Below are 20704 nucleotides of genomic sequence, written 5' to 3' on the forward strand. Positions count from 1 at the left end.
AGGCATGGATAAAACATGTCTGCAACATGTATCAAGTTCATTGATAAGTGTGCTTGCCCGTATTAATCCTTTTGATACTATATTCATCCCATCATTTTATAATTGTCACCATTGTTTAGATTCATCGGCTAATTATTGATGTCTGTGTCTAAATAATACATTTTCAAAGTATTTGTATTAGAACATCTTTAGTGGGATCATTTGGATTATATTGAAAATGCTAAAATAGTAACATGTCTATAAATTGCCACTTTCCGGCTTAAGGTACCATTCATCCCAGAGCAGCCTTTCAGACACTTTCCAGGCTACTTTCCTAAAACAACAAAACCCTACAAGAACAGCTTATGTCCCCCTGCAGCCTTACAGCCTGGAGAGAGAGAGACACAGGAAGAAACAGAGACAGGAATGTCAGGTTGAGATGATATAATAATATAATATAATTATCAAGACTATGAGTCGTGAACACAACTTTAAATAAAAAGGTAAGAATTTTACATGTTGTTTTTTACACAGTCCAAAGTCCCACCTCCACCCAGACTCACCTCCATGGTGTCTTTCTTGAAAGTCATGTGCTTTACAAGAAAGAGAGAGCAGTCTGAGATTACCATAACATATTTTAGGATCTTTTCTGATTGGCTGACAAGCATCTTGCATAACACTAGTACAATTATTTAAGCCCACAATTTAGTGGCAAAAGAATACAGCAAAAGAATTCAAGAACACAAGACATCTCTAATATCCAGCAGAAAAAAGTCGATTTGATGTTTGGAATCCCAATTTCCTCAGGTTTGACTTACATTCCTCACTTACATTTTACACTTACATAACCATTTTTGATTCATCATGGGACATTCCAGAAATGTTAGTTCTATTGCCAGAACACAGTTTAGAGATTTTTTTTTTTGGTTAGTAAGAATGTTGTATGAATGTTTTATGCTGTGCATGTCTCATGCAGGTTATAGGTGAACTAAAATGCTCAACGTGAAAACACCTAACGTGGATTAGCACAGTGACAGCAGAAGACCGTGATGTTAGAGGATACACCTTATCTATGATACATACTAGGGCTGTGCGACAGATGATACAGTATATATCGGATGGATGAAATAAAAAGTCAATCGTTTAATATTATGCTCTATCGTGTCTTTTGTGGTGTCGCAAAATACATTGTTTACGGCAATACTTTTTAATCCTTTGGATAACTGCAATCGTACACGCCACCTTTGGAATGCAGGCAGAAAGTGAATAACGGCATGGTGAGTGAAGGGGAGACAGAACCGAGTGGCTTTGAGAAGGAGAAGGACCAGCCAAGACAAATCGAGGAGCTCATTCATAAACGAGGGGATATAGAGTGAGGTGGTGGACTATTTAAATTGAGCAGTGTAACTTTATATAGGTTTGGTTGACTCGACTGTATTTTATTTTGATAATGAACAGGCTGTTAGCAACGCTAGAATATGTTGTGTGTACATCATATATGAGGCGCCAGCGCGATCACAGGAATTTTTGCCTTTCTGAAGAACCTGTTACTCCGTAATTATGATCTTACGGATAAAAGCAAAACATGATTCAAATACATATATTATTTTCATAAATGTATTAGTTTTATTCTGTTTTCTCCATTCACAGAATAACTTTAAGTACATGATGTGACATTGTGTGAATCCATGATACAATTTTCCTGCAATTTTCTCTGGTTTCAAAACACACAACAACCTGCATAGTACCTGCTATTCATTTTTACTGAAATGTAGGCTTAATGGTTTGACAGGTGGTGACATATATATAGCCTATCCTCTGAAAAACTAACGTCAGCGCATGTGCCATTGCAACTTGCCTATGATGACTTGACAGCTGAACGCAGGCATTTCACTCACATTGGATAGGCTATGCGTCAATATCACATTTGCATAGTCTGTTGAATTTGTGATTGGTTGACTGCCAAATTAAAATATTAAACAGAACAATAAAATAATGTTATTAACCGGTTAATGGCCATTTCAAATAAGCGCTTCTCTTCAGACCGATTAAATTAGATTTTGTTTCAGTTATGTTCCTGTCAAACTTTTGTTCGTTTCCAGTTTTTGTTTTCGTTCATTGAACTGGTTCGAAGCCCTGATTGCTGCTACATTTTAAACTTGAAAGTACAATGTTTACATTTAGCATTTTATATACCAAAAAATATTTTATGTTTGGCCTGTAATCATTTGTTTTTGAAAAGGTTTTTTTATATTTCATTCATACTTTATATTTATACATTCTTAATCAAACATTTGCCCAGAAGGTCTAAATAAAGTTTTTGATTTTACATTTTTACACAGCAAAATACCCAGAGTATTTGGCTCCACTCTAAGGCCCCGCTTACACATACATGGTTATTTTGAAAAACGGAGACATTTCCCTTCGTTTGCGCCCTTCGTTTACACGCAAACGGAGGATTCGCCAATGAAACCGATTCTTTCTAAAAACTCCGGCCAGAGTGGAGATTTTGAAAATCTTCGTTTGCACGTTTGCATGTAAACAGAGAAAACCGGAGTTTTAGGCAGCGACGTCACAGAATGTGACTATTTACGGGATTCTGATTGGCTAAGGTGGGCTTGAGCTTCTCGTTACACTGCCACCTACAGGTTTGGCATGCTCTTGACAGCATATACACAGGTTCGTGTGCACGATGTTATTTTTGAAAACGAAGAGGGGTGAAATGTCCGTTTATGAAAATAGCCACCTACGTGTAAACGTAGCCTAAAAAGGTGTTAAAGTAACTCTGAATCAGAGTTAATGAGTTAATTAAGTGATTGATTGAGTGTTAGTGATGAACACCTGCTGTTAACAAGCAGAAGAAAAATTATGTTCTTGTTGTTTCTCTTTTCTTCAGTGATTCTGCTGGTTAACAGTAGGTGTTCATGACTAATTCCCAATCATCACTTAATTAATCTCTTAATTATCTCATTAACTTTAACTCTGAGCCAGAGTTACTTTTACACTCTTTAGAGTGGGGCCATATGTACTCTGAGAAGAATTTATTTAACTCTGGAGATTTTGATGTGTACCGTTAACCAATTAACAATTTCCCATTGCATTTTTTGTCTTTTACCGTTAAAATTATGATTATTTTTTCTTTACTGGCCAACACTGATGATCAGCCCAAACATGTAAACCTATGCCACACACTTAAGAGTTAAATGAAGCTGAATGATCACAGCTGATGATGTTTTTACAGCATGTCACCTCACTCTTCACTTTATTATCCTCTTCACAGAAAGAATGGGACACATACACACTTCCCTTGGTTTGCTCCTCCTCTTCTGTTCACTGTGGCCAAGTGATGGGAGAATTTCCTTGACTCATCTCGGAACAAAGTGTACAGAAGACTGCAAGTCCGATGCTGGAGTGTACAAGTGCAGCTCTAAGGATAAAGATGGAAAATGCGAGACAATGTTCTGTTCACCTAAGGAAAGATTCGACTACTGGAATAGGGAGTGTATAAATATATGTGGGACATATGGAGAAGATTACTATTGGTGCAAAATTGAATTTGTTTTATTTGGATACAGGTGGGGATACTGTGGGCAAGTGATTGAAGACCAGAACCATTATGGATCTCAGACAGGCGCTCTGTGTTATGACTACTGTGACCAAAGAGAACAAGACTACTATTGGTGCCATACTGCGCAGGGATGGGATTACTGCTCGCCATCTGAACACAGAGATTACAAGAACAGGCAGTGTAGAGATGACAATCCATGTGGAAAGCAGGGTCACAACTACAACTGGTGCTGGCTGAAGGAGGGAGACTCATGGGGTTACTGTGGGCTTGTGGAACCAAAGATGTTGCTCCACCGGTCTAAGGAGCATCTTAATTGCATAGACAAATGCCAGTATTATGAGAGAGGTGATTACTACTGGTGCCACACTGTTCATGGCTGGGACTACTGCTCTCCAGATGTAGATGTAACATATAAAGGCAAGCCCTGTCGCTCAGATCACTCCTGTGGCTCGTTTGGTTATAACTACAACTGGTGCTGGACCTCAGAGTCAGATTACGATTACTGCGGGCCCATTGAGTCTGGAGAATGCACTTACGTCCCCTCCAAACATCGCAAAAGGAGATCCATAGAAGGCAGAAAACTTATATGCACACAGGAGGACAAGCATAAAAAGAAAATAACCACCTTTACTGCTGATCCAGCTTCTAATGCCATTGCTGAGGGCAGTCCATGGAGAAATGAGGCAGAAAACTTAATCAGTCGCTGGGACAATCACTACCTCGTGAACCACGTCCGCTTAAATCTGATCCAGTCTAATAATCTCCGTATAGACTTGCACAGCATCATCAAGCGCAGCCATCATTCCCACTATGACCTACGGATCCATGTGAAACAGAGTCCTGGTCAAAACACCACCGTGTCTCAGATCCTCGTGCCCAGTGGAATTCCACATCGCTACGTCCGCAGAGCCTTCCGGGAGAGTTTCATTTACCGAGCTCCAGTTTCTGTTGATGTTTCAGGGCTAAATTAGTGTTAGAGCTATGGGTACACAGAGCACATTTGTAACTATTTTAGCTGTATGCTGAACAACCAAAATACTGAGCAGAATAAACAAAGCATTTTTCATGTTATTTCTTTCTTTTTCTATTTTTCATTCTCTGTACAATTTTCCGCATGCATTGTATGTGTTAGTGGGTAACTAGTAGAATGGCCTATTACATTAGAAATGCAGATATTCAATATTTGATCAATTTTGCTTAAAAAACAAAACAACAACAACAACTTGAAAACATAATTTACTACCTAATAGCATACCTATTGGTAGATTTTGGAAATGTCAATGGAAAAAGTGATCACTGTTATTAGTTAATAATTACAGAATTTACAAATATTGTCCAATTAATCAGCCCGCACAGCACAATCCCCAGTGTTAAAATAACAATCCTCAGTGTACATTTGTGTCCACTTAAAATGAACACTGAAACAGTGTTGAAGTTAATGAGATAATTAAGTGATTAATAAAGTGATGATTGACCATTAGAGGTGACACCTAATCAGTGCTGGTGAGTAGTTAACTACAACCCAGCCAGCACAGCCATGTGGGGCCCAAATGGGTTTGACCTGGGCTATCTAACTGGGACCCAGCCAGTTTTGTCCTCGGTTTCCATGTTGGCCCCACATGGGTTTGCCCAGATGAAATGAACACTGCTTAGTATGCACAGTACAGGATGTTAAATGTAACACTTCATCAGTGTTGGAGGTAATGAGATAATTAAGTGATTGAATAATGATTGTGCATTAATGATGAACACCTGCTGTTAACAAGCATAATCACTGAAGGAAAGAGAAACACAAGAACTACTTCCAGCCACTGCCTTGGATGAAATCAACTGAAGATAAAATACATTACATCTCTCAAGATCTGATTAAACAACTCCACAAACAGCATTACCAGCTTCACTGATTAGTAACCAGACTGACTTTATTTCTGTCAGACGTCTACAGAAAAGAATTAAGAAGAGGTTTAGATGTTGATTACTTATTTGAAAGTAATAGTTTGATTTGATGTTACCATTGTGGCGATCCGTGTGTGCTTTAGTCAGGCTCTTGACTTTTTAACATTAGTTGTTCTCTGGCAGCTGTGTCTGTTTGTTATGGCGAGAACAGCAAGAGAAAATATGATCAGATGCTGTAAGCTGATTGATGATATGAATATGATCGTCATATAGTGGCTTAACTCATTGATTATTTGTGAGGTTCATACGGTAGTATGTTATTCATTTTGTTTTATTGTTGTGATTCTACAGCAAGAGATCCAGCACAGTTTAATCAGAACATCAAATGATTTTAAAAACACCATTTACACATGTTGGACTACAGAAAGTTCCACTTGCACAGAGACATCAAGAATCAGCATATGAATCTCAACAATGGTGACATGCTTCATGCTGCAATGCATTCTGAGTGCATCATACAAAACTTATCCATGGCTCCCAGAATGCATTGCAGCATGAAGCATGTCACCATTGTTGAGATTCATATGTTGATTCTTGATGTCTGTGTGTGAGTAAGATTAGGAGGAGGCCAAAATATGTAAATGGAGTTTTAAAAATAATTTGACGTTCTGATTAAATGCTATTATTCTCTTGTTGTAGAATCACAACAATAAAACAAAATGAATAACATACTACCGTATGAACCTCACAAATAATCAATGAGTTAAGCCACTATATGACGATCATATTCATATCATCAATCAGCTTACAGCATCTGATCATATTTTCTCTTGCTGTTCTCGCCATAACAAACAGACACAGCTGCCAGAAAACAACTAATGTTAAAAAGTCAAGAGCCTGACTAAAGCACACACGGATCGCCACAATGGTAACATCAAATCAAACTATTACTTTCAAATAAGTAATCAACATCTAAACCTCTTCTTAATTCTTTTCTGTAGACATCTGACAGAAATAAAGTCAGTCTGGTTAGTAATAAGTGAAGCTGGTAATGCTGTTTGTGGAGTTGTTTAATCCGATCTTGAGAGATGTAATGTATTTTATCTTCAGTTGATTTCATCCAAGGCAGTGGCTGGAAGTAGTTCTTGTGTTTCTCTTTCCTTTAGTGATTCTGCTTGTTAACAGCAGGTGTTCATCATTAATGCACAATCATTATTCAATCACTTAATTATCTCATTACCTCCAACACTGATGAAGTGTTACATTTAACAGCCTGTACTGTGCATACTAAGCAGTGTTCATTTCATCTGGGCAAACCCATGTGGGGCCAACATGGAAACCGAGGACAAAACTGGCTGGGTCCCAGTTAGATAGCCCAGGTCAAACCCATTTGGGCCCCACATGGCTGTGCTGGCTGGGAAGTTGTGACGCTACTAACTTACAGTGAGGAAAATAAGTATTTAAACACCCTGCTATTTTGCAAGTTCTCCCACATGGAAATCATGGAGGGGTCTGAAATTGTCATCGTAGGTGCATGTCCACTGTGAGAGACATAATCTAAAAAAAAAAAAATCCAGAAATCACAATATATGATTTTTTAACTATTTATTTGTATGATACAGCAGCAAATAAGTATTTGAACACCTGTCTATCAGCTAGAATTCTGACCCTCAAAGACCTGTTAGTCTGCCTTTAAAATGTCCACCTCCACTCCATTTATTATCCTAAATTAGATGCACCTGTTTGAGGTCGTTAGCTGCATAAAGACACCTGTCCACCCCATACAATCAGTAAGAATCCAACTACTAACATGGCCAAGACCAAAGAGCTGTCCAAAGACACTAGAGACAAAATTGTACACCTCCACAAGGCTGGAAAGGGCTACGGGGAAATTGCCAAGCAGCTTGGTGAAAAAAGGTCCACTGTTGGAGCAATCATTAAAAAAGAAGCTAAACATGACTGTCAATCTCCCTCGGACTGGGGCTCCATGCAAGATCTCACCTCGTGGGGTCTCAATGATCCTAAGAAAGGTGAGAAATCAGCCCAGAACTACACGGGAGGAGCTGGTCAGTGACCTGAAAAGAGCTGGGACCACCGTTTCCAAGGTTACTGTTGGTAATACACTAAGACGTCATGGTTTGAAATCATGCATGGCACGGAAGGTTCCCCTGCTTAAACCAGCACATGTCAAGGCCCTACTTCAGTTTGCCAATGACCACTTGGATGATCCAGAGGAGTCATGGGAGAAAGTCATGTGGTCAGATGAGACCAAAATAGAACTTTTTGGTCATAATTCCACTAAACGTGTTTGGAGGAAGAAGAATGATGAGTACCATCCCAAGAACACCATCCCTACTGTGAAGCATGGGGGTGGTAGCATCATGCTTTGGGGGTGTTTTTCTGCACATGGGACAGGGTGACTGCACTGTATTAAGGAGAGGATGACCGGGGCCATGTATTGCGAGATTTTGGGGAACAACCTCCTTCCCTCAGTTAGAGCATTGAAGATGGGTCGAGGCTGGGTCTTCCAACATGACAATGACCCGAAGCACACAGCCAGGATAACCAAGGAGTGGCTCTGTAAGAAGCATATCAAGGTTCTGGCGTGGCCTAGCCAGTCTCCAGACCTAAACCCAATAGAGAATCTTTGGAGGGAGCTCAAACTCCGTGTTTCTCAGCGACAGCCCAGAAACCTGACTGATCTAGAGAAGATCTGTGTGGAGGAGTGGGCCAAAATCCCTCCTGCAGTGTGTGCAAACCTGGTGAAAAACTACAGGAAACGTTTGACCTCTGTAATTGCAAACAAAGGCTACTGTACCAAATATTAACATTGATTTTCTCAGGTGTTCAAATACTTATTTGCAGCTGTATCATACAAATAAATAGTTAAAAAATCATACATTGTGATTTCTGGATTTTATTTTTAGATTATGACTCTCACAGTGGACATGCACCTACAATGACAATTTCAGACCCCTCCATGATTTCTAAGTGGGAGAACTTGCAAAATAGCAGGGTGTTCAAATACTTATTTTCCTCACTGTAACTACATTTTTCAGTAGCTTGGCAGTAGCTCAGTAGCTTTTCCAGTAGCCAACTACTTTGTGCAGCAAGTAGCAGTGTAGCGTGAGCAACAGCTACATTGTGTTTTATTCAGCCAGCCATTGAAGCAGCGCAGCTTCTTATTACATGTAAGGGATAATGTGGAGCGAGGCGATTGTTATAGCGAATACAACCCCGACAGGCTGATCGGGACCCCGACGCGAAGCAGATTACAGAATCCCAGATCCCAGAATGATAATTGTATAATTAAGTGATGATTGAGCTTTAGTGATGAGCACCTGCTGTTAACAAGAAGAATCACTGAAGGAAAGAGAAACACAAGATCTACAACTGACTTCCAGCCTCAGCAAAATCAACTGGAGAGAAAAGAAGACATTAAATATCTCAAGATCTCAGCAGAGGAGGATAAACAACTCCACGAACAGCATTAGCAGCTTCACTTATTATTAACCACTTTGACTTTATTACTGCCATTCGTCTACAGAAGTTCTTATTAGAATTAACAAAGGTTTAGAAGTTGATGATTTGAGTTTCATTTAAGGTCACCATGATGGAGATCAGCGTTTGCTTTAGTTGAGATCTTGACCCTCGACTTCTGCACTTAAGATTTTCTTTGGCTGCTATAATTGAGTGTTTATAAAAAATATTTGCTTTGGCACAAAAGGCAAGGAGAAGTCTGATCGGGTGTTGATGGTGAAAGACTGATGATGACAATCATCATTTAGTCACTTGGTTCACTGGTTCATTCAGAGTCTGATCTCTGATTAAGGCTACGTTTACACGGAAACGACCTGAAGAAAAAACGCAAAAGTGATCACTTTTTATTCTGCATTTAGACGAGCATTATGTGGGGGAAATCTGCGTGCATATGGTGACGCAAAAGTGTGTGAAATTCAATGTAGTGTGCTCTCCAGGCGGCTATGTGGCAATGTGAAGCACTGATCGGTGCCTTCATTGTCTAGCAGACTTTTGCGTTTTTACCGTTTAGACGGGAATGCGACGGTGGAGCGTTTTTAAGATTTCCACTCTGGAGGGTGGTTTCACTTTTTTGCATTTTAAAGCCCCAAAAACACCGTCACCGTCTAAACGAAAGGCACATCTGATAAAATATTTTTACATTTTCACCCGCAAGCGTTCTCGTGTAAACAGGGCCTAAAAGAGCAGCATATCAGTTTCACTCAAAACTGTGATTCTACAGCATAAGAGCTAGCCATGTTGTGACCATCAGTTAATATAAAGGATTTTACAAATAGTTGTGCACAAAAAGTTTTACCGAAAAGGTATTGCTTTACTAAGACTCACACAGACATTAAGAATCAGCATATGAATCTCAACAATGGTGACCATTAAAAAATGATGCATGCTGGGTACTAGCATAATACAAAACTTATCCATGGCTCCCAGCATGCATTGCGGCATAAATAATTTTTTAATGGTCACCATTGTTGAGATTCATATGCTGATTCTTGATTACTGTGTAAGTCAGCATGATACCATAGAGGTTTTTAAAATCTGATTGTCACAACAATGGGTCTTTACAGCAGAATCAGTTATATTATAATGAATAATACAAGTAATACATCATCTGTCAAATCAGAGATTAGGCTCTGGAAAAGATCAGAGAATCAAGTCACTAAATGATTTTTTTATCATCTAAACACAACCACATGCTCATATTTTCTTTTGGTGTATGTGCCATAACAAATGTGCTTTATAAACACTCAGTTACAGCAGCCAGAGGAAAAATTGGTGTTATAAAGTCAAGGGTCAAGAGCCCAACTAAAGCAAACACTGATCACTATCATGGTGTCTTTAAATTAAACTCAATAAATCATTATCATCTAACCCTCTGTTCATTCTCAATAACAACTTCTGTAGGCGCATGACAAAAGTCAAACTGTTTAGTAATAAGTGAAGCTGGTAATGCTGTTTGTGTAGTGGTTTAATCCTCCTCTGCAGAGATCTTTAGAGATTTAAACGTCTTTTATCTTGAGTTGATTTCATCTAAGGCTGTGGCTGAAGTCAGTTGTAGTTCTTGTGTTTCTCTTTCCTTCAGTGATTCTGCTTGTTAACAGCAGGTGTTCATAATTAATGCTCAATCACCACTTAATTATCTCATTAACTTCAACACTGCTTCAATGGTACTTTAACTCTGTAGTGTGCACACATATGACCACTGAGCAGTGTTAATTTAACATGGGCGTTTTTCTGTGTACTATTACATAAACCTTAGCCGTTTCATTTACGTATGACAGATAAGATTTATGTAATTGTATTAATAAACTGAATGTGATTCATATTTGTCATTTCATTTATACATGACTTAAAAATGTGAATCTCAGATTCAGATTATTAATTGGTTTATGTTAAAAATATGTAATCCAAATGAATTGAAATTCTATATTCAATTCAAATAAATAAATCTTATGTTTAGACATACATTTTTGAGTGGGTTTTTGCATTAAAACTTGTGATTGATTTATCAAGTAGCCATGTAATATTAATAAATCAAGTTTAAGAGCAACAAAAACTTTTTGCTGAAACTTTTTGCTAACATTACCATGAAAGAATGTATAGGATTTCTTTGAAACATATTTAACTCAGAATTTACTAGCACAGTTAAATAATTGTAAAAAATATAAATAAAATTGAGCCAACTTAATAAGGCAACCTGTCGAACCCAACTTTTTAAGTAATTCGCTTAAAAAAAAAATTGTCAACTTAAAAACTTCTGTTCATCTTATGAGTAACAAGCAATATTGCAAACATGGATTGTATACAATCCTTGTTGTTTCATCTCCATGTTTGATTTTCAAAGTTAACTACACAACATGAACATCATTTGCCTCTTAAAACTACACAGCAAAATATAAAAGCATAGTATGCTGAAAAGAGTATGCCAGAAGTCCCCGGATGGTCTACTATTTCTGATGGATTTTCGAAGTGTGGATCCGTGCTCACTCTGCATAGATGGGCAAACTCAGTCACTCACTGTCCTGCAGAGTTTAACTCTAACCCTGATAAACTCTCCTGCTTGAAGCTTTCTATGTAATCCTCAAGACATTGATCAGCTGGTTCAGGTGAGTTTGATTAGGGTCCCAGATAGCAAGCAACCATCAAAACAATGTCAATGTGTCAATGTTAACTGCATTGAATCAACATCTCTTTCAAAAATGTTGAAATTTAATCCATAAATCAATAGTAATGCCATTGATGTTACAATGTGATGTTGGTTAAAGAAGACAATCTCTCAAGATCCCAGCAGATGTTTGTTTTTGTTTTTTTGAGAATTAATAAATTCTCTCTGGAATGTTATCAATGTTGTGATCAACTTGAAAACAATGGATGAAATGTCATTATGAAGAGAGAAGGTGTGCGAGTTCAAGAAGAGTTCATTCACTACTGTGTAAGAGAACATTTTTGTCAGGTGGCTGGCAGGAAGTCTGGAGCAGTGGCACCGGCTGACGAGTGAAAGAGGCCTAATAAGGACCGCCCGCTGATAACCATATTACTGCTGGCAGCACACTTCACTAATCTGTGGTGATCTGAAACTCAGAATGACACAAAGGAAAAGCATACACAAGTATTATAAAAAAATAAAAATCATATTGTAACAATATGTATTATTATGATAGTTTGTGTTATTTACCATATAATAATTATATTATAATTATTTTAAAGAAAGAAACTGAAATTTAAAACTGAATGTCAAAATATTAACCATTAAAAATCCTGATATTTGTATTCCTGTAATGCAGTGGTTTTTAAAGGTCCCATTCCATGGATTATTTTTATTATTTTATCATGTTTCCAGGGGTGCCCTCATAATGTTAGTATGTTTTTTAGATCAAAAATTGTTATAATTTAGAAGTAAAAGGCATATTTCCTAGCCTGATTTCATTCCCTGGTTTGAACACTCTGTATGAAGGGGCGTGTCTGATGTGAGACTTCAGTGTAAACACCCTCTGCTGTGATTGGCTGACATGCTTGCATATGAAATATCTGGCATTACATGTGGAACTATCTGGAAAACTTTTACTATTACAGCTATTATACGTTTTTACTATTACAGCTATCGGGATTAACGAATCGTGAGAAGTTTTTTAAGTATTTAGATTTCTTTCAATCACATAGAAAATTGCAGTGACGAGCATTGAGCAGATGACTATGGAAGCCCGTTTCCGCCACATTGCGTAAAAAAAAAAAATTCTTTAAGTCATAATAATGAGAAACTTTCTCATAATAATGAGAAACTTTCTCGTAATAATGACTTAACATCTCATAATAATGAGAAACTTTCTCGTAATAATGACTTAACATCTCGTAATAATGAGAAACTTTCTCATAATAATGACTTAACATCTCATAATAATGAGAAACTTTCTCGTAATAATGACTTAACATCTCGTAATAATGAGAAACTTTCTCATAATAATGACTTAACATCTCGTAATAATGAGAAACTTTCTCATAATAATGACTTAACATCTCGTAATAATGAGAAACTTTCTCAAAATAATGACTTAACATCTCGTAATAATGAGAAACTTTCTCGTAATAATGACTTATTTTCTCGCATGCGCAAAGCAGCGGAGCAGAAGAGCGTGCCACACTAGCGACATCCCCTGGTCAAAGCCGTGTAAATGCATCACAGCAAACATGGCACGCTCTGCAAAACAGTTGTTTTCATTAAAGTCAGTTTGATCTACTAAGTGCAATCTGTAGTATCATTAAATAACATCATCAGTAGGCCTATATCTTCCATACTTTTCCATGCGCACGATAAGGTGTGAAAGTGGAATGCAGAAGCAGGACGGTTACCATGGTAACGAAGGACGCCTGCTTGTGCGCACTGATGGAAATTGTTACATGAATTTACAAAACTATCAGATTAAAGTTGGAATATTACATTTATTCGTCAAGTTTAAGTGTAACACATGTGTGTTAATATAACACGTATTTTGCAGATGCTTCTAGGATATTTGATGTGCAGGTTCATCTGGAAGATATCAATAAAGAAATCACGTTTAAGATGTTTATGACTTTGGGGACATTTACACATAAGTGGGCAGTGGAATGGGGGAAAACGCAAGGTCGAGACGTGTTTTTAAAAGCTGAACTGCTTTTCAATTGAGCGCCACGTTTTTAGAACGCCGTGTCATGCGCGCGACGCTGCAGAAGAGCGAGCGCAACGTCCGCTAGTGCGCGTTTGCCTAGAAAAGCAATGAAAAAGCGCGTTCTGTATGAATGGACCCTTACACAGATTTCCAGATGAAGTGTTCTTAAACAGATTTGGAAAGGTGTGCTGTCTTATCATTCCTCCATCTATTTGAAATGCATGGATCACACTTGTGTTGCTGCTTGTTCATACACAAAAATACACATTAATATTACAAATGAATAAAAGACAATCTATGGAAGCCTGTCTCATATACTGATCATTTATCATTAATGTTATTCACTGCAGAGCGTGCCATGTTTGCTGTGATGCATTTACACGGCTTTGACCAGGGGATGTCGGTGTGGCACGCCCTTCTGCTCCGCTGCTTTGCGCATGCGTAGAAGTGCGAGAAAATAAGTCATTATTACGAGAAAGTTTCTCATTATTACGAGATGTTAAGTCATTATTTCGAGAAAGTTTCTCATTATTACGAGATGTTAAGTCATTATTTTGAGAAAGTTTCTCATTATTTCGAGAAAGTTTCTCATTATTACGAGATGTTAAGTCATTATTTCGAGAAAGTTTCTCATTATTACGAGATGTTAAGTCATTATTTCGAGAAAGTTTCTCATTATTACGAGATGTTAAGTCATTATTTTGAGAAAGTTTCTCATTATTACGAGATGTTAAGTCATTATTTCGAGAAAGTTTCTCATTATTACGAGATGTTAAGTCATTATTTCGAGAAAGTTTCTCATTATTACGAGATGTTAAGTCAGTATTTCGAGAAAGTTTCTCATTATTACGAGATGTTAAGTCATTATTTCGAGAAAGTTTCTCATTATTACGAGATGTTAAGTCATTATTATGAGAAAGTTTCTCATTATTACGAGATGTTAAGTCATTATTATGAGAAAGTTTCTCATTATTACGAGATGTTAAGTCATTATTATGAGAAAGTTTCTCATTATTACGAGATGTTAAGTCATTATTATGAGAAAGTTTCTCATTATTATGACTTAAAGAATCTTTTTTTTTTTACTCAATGTGGCGGAAACGGGCTTCCATAGATGACAGCCTGTTGATCGCGTGAAAGATCTTATCATTGCAACGCAGTTTCTGCACTATCACTAATGATTTCACCAATGCAAACATGAGGCATATAAATACAGTAAGAGCTTCGTTGTGCAGCTTAACAGCGTCATTGATTTCATAACGAGTTTTGGCAAGTGTCCATATAAACTCGCGCTGTGTGTCACAGCTTGGCCGTTTGGTTTGGCAAGGGATTGTTCTTTGATCGCTTTCTGTATATTAATCACAGTTTAAGTTAGATTATTTTCATCCTACTGTAACCGTGCTACACTCTAAACGTGAACTAACACTGTGCTAGGTTCGAAAGGAGCTAAGTGATATAAACTGTACCCATAAAAGGAAGTAGCAGACCAGGTAAGTAGTAACCAGTAACTTTTACTCACATTAAGTTGCAAATAACAGTTGAAACACAATTGCATAACATGTATATGAAAAATAAAAAATGGGCCCTTTAAAACAAATGAGTCTCTGGTTTTGTCCTTTTGTAGTCGTTAAAGTCTGTTTTGTGATCACTTTCTGTATTAGTCAGTCCTGTCAATAGTTCGGTGTCAAAAGTGTGTGTCACCAGTTCTGTGACAGTTTCTCCTTTTAACAGGAAGTTTGCACTTGGATGAAAGAGTGGGTACCAGCTCAGGCGACTGATACTTTCCTACCACCAGGGGAAACGTTCGATGAGTTGGTCTGCGACTCTGCGGCTCTTCACGATCACACTGGGAGGCTCGCCATCGATAGAAAAGGATCTTCCAAGTAGTTTCACTCTGTCCATAAGACCTGACCTGTTTTTTTTTTAAACAGGAAATTTAAAATAATTTTCTATATACGTTGTACAACAGTCATACTAAAGCATAACAACCATGTAACATTAAGCATCACATTCTGCATAATACTAAATGATCACCTGTTCAGGTCTATTTATCACACTTTAGTTCAACTTCAAATCTCAACTCAATATCTAGAATATAACATGCACAATCTTATACACTTAATAACAGTTGATAATAAATCAACAAAAATGGCATACTCTTAACTCCCTGGATTAGAGAAAAACTGTAAACAATACAGGTGCTACATAAGTTAAGTTGCAACACATAGCTGTAGTTGCAATATTAATACTCTAATTAGAGTACCCTTTTTTAGAACAAAAATGTTTTATCTACTCACAGCAGAATTTAAACATTAAAGTTTAACATTTCCACTCACAACATTAAAATAAAATCATCATAGAAACATATAGTATTTTTTTTATAACATTCCCTTCAATAGAAATGCTGTGTAATTCACTCAGCTATTCCTTAAAACAAAACAAATGAACATAAAAACAGCTGTGTTCAGGTAACTTAAATATCAGCTTACTATTTCTGTACTCTTTGTAAACTTTGTATTACAGTTAGCAAGCAATATCAACATCATGCAGTTCACTAGCTTACCGAGACAAATACAGGTGGAAAACAGGGTTTTCCAAACTCTCGGTTGCTCCTCCTTATTCTGTCTTCTGTGTTGATTCTTTAGCTTGCTAATACACTCACTTTTATCACTCTGTTATCTTTAAATCTGTAAATTTCCTCTCGTTTCCCGTCGCCATCAATCGTGTTCGTCTTCTCTCTTTCTTTCACATACTCGCGCGCATGGTCGAATCACGCAATTTGCCTCGTGACCTGTCAATCATGGTCAGCTAGGGGAGGAACTATCACTCCTGATTGGCTGATTTCTTCCTAATGAGATATTACACTATTTTGGCTGTTTTTTTCTTAAAGGGATATTAAACTATTTTGGCAGATTTTTTCCTAAAGAGATATTACACTATTTTAATACCATTTTAAAGTAATTTTAACCCTGTATTGCCACTGGGTTACACACTCCCCTCCTTAACTGACATGAGTCCCTTCATGTTCTCTTTTTTTTTCCTAATGATTACTTTCAAACGTTTCAACTAAAGCTCGATTAAATCCCTCTAAAATGGTCTGGGCAAAAGAAATCAAGGGACTGCCAAGTTGAGGGTAAGTAAATTTCCTAGGTGCTCTTCTGGAACGTTCTGACCTACGAGGAGGTTCACTGGCTATCTCATTGATGTCATTGTCTGTTTCAACAGTAGAACTTGGGTCACTGGTTGTATCTGTTTGGGGGCCATTCTTTTGAGACTGACATTGCGAATCCTCTCTTCCCATTGCAAGTTGCTCATGTAGGTACTCCTCTAGATGTTGTACTGATAGTTCCTTTTCCATTTGGGATGTGTTGATCTCATTTACTCTCTCTGTTTCCATATCTCCATCCATTTTTTCAGTTCTTTCCTCAGGTTCAACTGCAACAGGTAAGTTCTCTTCAGGTTCAACTGCAACAGGTAAGTTTTCCTCAGGTTCAACTGCAACAGGTAAGTTTTCCTCAGGCTCCAAATACATGGAACTTCTCTCCACAGAATTAGGACCGTTTCCAGCAGAGGACACGTCAGGTAAGGTTCCAGGTAAGGTTTGTTGTTCCATGCCAGGTAGGGTTTCAGAATCAACAGGTAAGTATTCAGCTCCAGCATGTGTGCTTCTCCTGCGAGCTGCCTCACCATTTTCCTTAAGCATATCCATGACTTTAAACAGTGTTGTCTCTACCTCAGAGACTTTGATGGGGTAAAATTGAGGCTCAATATCATCATCATCCTCTGAACAGATAAGTTGTTCACTTGGTTGGGGAAGTATCTGCTTTGTTCTGAGCCTACGTGCTGGTTTTGGCTCAACTACTTCTTCCTCTTCTTCGGAAAGGAAACCACAAGGTAGGAGCAGATCACGATGTAATGTGCGTGTTGGCCCATCCTGACCTTCAGGACACACTACATAGACGGGTAAGTCTCCTGCTCTCTTTTGCACAATATAGACTTTTGACTCCCACCGGTCAGCCAGTTTGTGCTTTTGGCGAAGTCGAAGATTTCGCACAAGAACTCTGTCTCCTGCCTCAAGTGTGGATTCTCTTACTCGCACATCAAACCTCTGTTTGTTCTTATCAGCCACTTTTTTCGCGTTTTTAGTTGCAAGCTGATAACTTTCCCTCAATTGAGACTTGAGATTTTTCACATACTGGGAATGTGAAGTAGATGAACTGTCTTTGACTGGTAACCCAAATGCGATGTCTATGGGTAATCTGGGCTGCCGCCCAAACATCAATTCATAAGGTGAAAACCCTGTGGCATCGTTTCTCGTGCAATTGTATGCATGAGTGAGTGGTTTGACATGCTCACGCCACTTCGTCTTCTCCTTTTCCTGCAAGGTTCCCAGCATGCTCAGCAATGTGCGATTAAATCGCTCTACTGGGTTTCCTCTGGGATGATACGGACTTGTCCTCACTTTACGGATGCCGGCCAAAGCACAGAGCTCTTTGATGGTTCGCGACTCGAAATCACGCCCCTGATCGCTATGGAGACGTTCTGGGAACCCATAGTGACTGAGGAACTGCTCCCATAGACATTTGGCGACTGTGCTAGCCTTTTGATCTCTCGTTGGAATGGCTACTGCATACCGTGTAAAGTGGTCGGTGATGACCAGGATATCTTTGGTGTTATGACTATCCGGTTCCAAAGACAAAAAGTCCATACAAACCAGTTCCATTGGCCTGCTGGTGTGGATATTGACCAGAGGTGCAGCTTTCTCTGGCTGACTTTTCCTCTTGACACATCTCTCACAGTTTTTGATCTTTGTTTCAATATCAGAAGCCATTTTTGGCCAATAGAACCTTGACCTAACCAGCTCAAGAGTACGTTCAATACCCATATGTCCCATCTGGTTATGGAGACTGGTAAGTACTGATGACCTTAACACATGTGGCAGAACAAGTTGGAAAACTGGTCTATTGTCACACTGTCGTCTCCTGTACAATAGTTCATCCTTCAATTCAAGACGACTCATCTCCCTGAGCATCAGCTGAAACTCTGGTGACTCAGTCTTGCGACTGGTAGGTACAGGTTCTTGGGACTTAATTAATTTTATGATGTTACTGATAACTGGGTCTTCTCTTTGTAGTGTTGCAAGCTCGTCTGTGCTGTACTTTGGGACTGTAAGAAAACCTTGGAATCCCTCCTCCTCAAACTCAGTAGGAATGGCCTCTGAGTGGATAGCTAGAGACTCCACTAAGCAAGGATTAGTGGAGTCTTCCTCACCACAAGCAAAAAGATGGCACTGGCAGACCGCTCTGACGGTTTCTGTGCAGCAGAAATCATTTCTCTCCGGATTCAGATGATGAGAAGTGAACTCATGTATCCTCTGACTTTCGCCCTGAGACTGATTGTCATTTATTAAATCACCATGAGGCCTCCTTGACAACCCGTCAGCATCCTGGTTCTGCTTGCCTGCTCGATATGTGATGTCAAACGTAAAAGTGGACAGTGAAGCTAGCCAACGATAGCTAGTGGCATCTAGTTTAGCAGTGGTAAGTATATACCTCAGCGGATTATTGTCAGTGACAACTCGGAAGTAGTTACCATACAAGTAGTCGTGGAATTTTTCAGTGATAGCCCACTTTAAGGCTAAAAATTCCAACTTATGCGCTGGGTATCTTGCCTCACTGCGTGATAATCCTCTACTTGCGTAGGCAATGACACGGCTCTGTCCATCCTGTTCCTGATACAATGCCGCTCCAAGTCCAGTCGTACTGGCATCTGTGTGGAGGGTATATGGTAATTTAGGATTTGCAAATCCTAGCACAGGGGACGATGTGAGCTTGTCTATGATGTTCTCGAAAGCCTGCTGGCAAGCAGAGGTCCATCTTTCCTGAAAAGGCTCCTTGGGGTGGAAGTATTTGCCAGGTGGTTGGGTTGGCTTGCTTCTCCTTTGAGTTGGTGGATAACCAGCAGTCAGGTTGGTCAAAGGCTTCACAATCTTGGCATAATCTTGTACAAATCTCCGATAGTAACCAGAGAAACCCAGGAAGGATTTTAATTCTTTCAGGGTCTGAGGTCTCGGCCAGGTCTTGAGTGCTTTAACCTTTTCTGGATCCGTCTCAACTCCGTTCCTTGATACAATGTGCCCTAAGTAACGTACTGATGTTTGGAAGAAACAGCACTTTTCTGGTGATAGCTTAAGGCCACTATCTCTTAGTCGGTTCAAGACACTGATCAGTCGTTTTTCATGTTCTTCCAAAGACTTGGAGAAAACAATCAAGTCATCAAGGAAAACGAGCACTTCCCTCAGATGCATATCACCCATGCACTTTTCCATCAACCGCTGGAATGTGGAGGGTGCATTCGTTATCCCTTGTGGCATGCGGTTCCATTCCCAAAACCCTAGAGGGCAGACAAAGGCTGTTTTTTGTTTGTCGCTTTCCTCCATCTCGATCTGGTAGTATCCAGATTTTAGATCCATTACAGAAAACCATTGAGACCCACTGAGTGCAGAAAATGACTCCTCCAAATTGGGCAAGGCATATGCGTCCTTGATAGTTTGGAGGTTTAGTTTCCTGTAGTCTACACACAGTCTGATATCACCATTCTTCTTTTTGACGACTACAATTGGTGATGAAAAGGGGGACTCAGATTCCCTGATAACTCCAGCATCGAGAAGGGTTTTGAGATGGCGGCGCACTGCTTCAAAATCTTGTGGATGTATTGGGCGAGGTCGCTGTTTGAATGGCGTTTCATCTTTCAGACGAATGTGATGTTTGACTTTTGTTGTGTGACCGAAGTCAAGGTCATGATGAGCGAAAACATCAGAGTAGTTATTTAGCTTCTCGGTTATTCTTGTCTTCCACTCCTCAGAAAGTGGTGAATCACCAAAGTCAAGCTTCAGTTTTTTCTCTTGTCGACTAGAGGTGGCTGCATCTCGCTGATTATCAGAAGGAAATGATTCTTCATCTGGGTTAGTAGGTTTTTGATAAGGATGAGTATCTTGCAAAATGTCTTGAACTACTGCTAGCTCAGCAATGACACAGTTAATTGGTAGTGTTATATCATGTTCCGTTTCGTTTCTCAGTAT

General features: G+C 38.9%; 1 protein-coding gene across 1 annotated transcript; it reads left to right on the forward strand.

Moving 5' to 3' along the window:
* The first annotated feature begins 706 nt into the window (after positions 1–706).
* LOC308689632 (uncharacterized protein) lies at positions 707–4617 on the forward strand. The gene is made up of 2 exons (XM_081363454.1): positions 707–786; positions 3260–4617. The coding sequence occupies exons 1-2, from the start codon at positions 762–764 to the stop codon at positions 4516–4518; spliced, it is 1284 nt and encodes a 427-aa protein (XP_081219580.1). The 5' UTR covers positions 707–761; the 3' UTR covers positions 4519–4617.
* The last annotated feature ends 16087 nt before the right edge of the window (positions 4618–20704 follow it).

This window comes from Scardinius erythrophthalmus (assembly GCF_964197995.2).
Source record: "Scardinius erythrophthalmus genome assembly, chromosome: 1".
Taxonomy (NCBI): Eukaryota; Metazoa; Chordata; class Actinopteri; order Cypriniformes; family Leuciscidae; genus Scardinius; species Scardinius erythrophthalmus.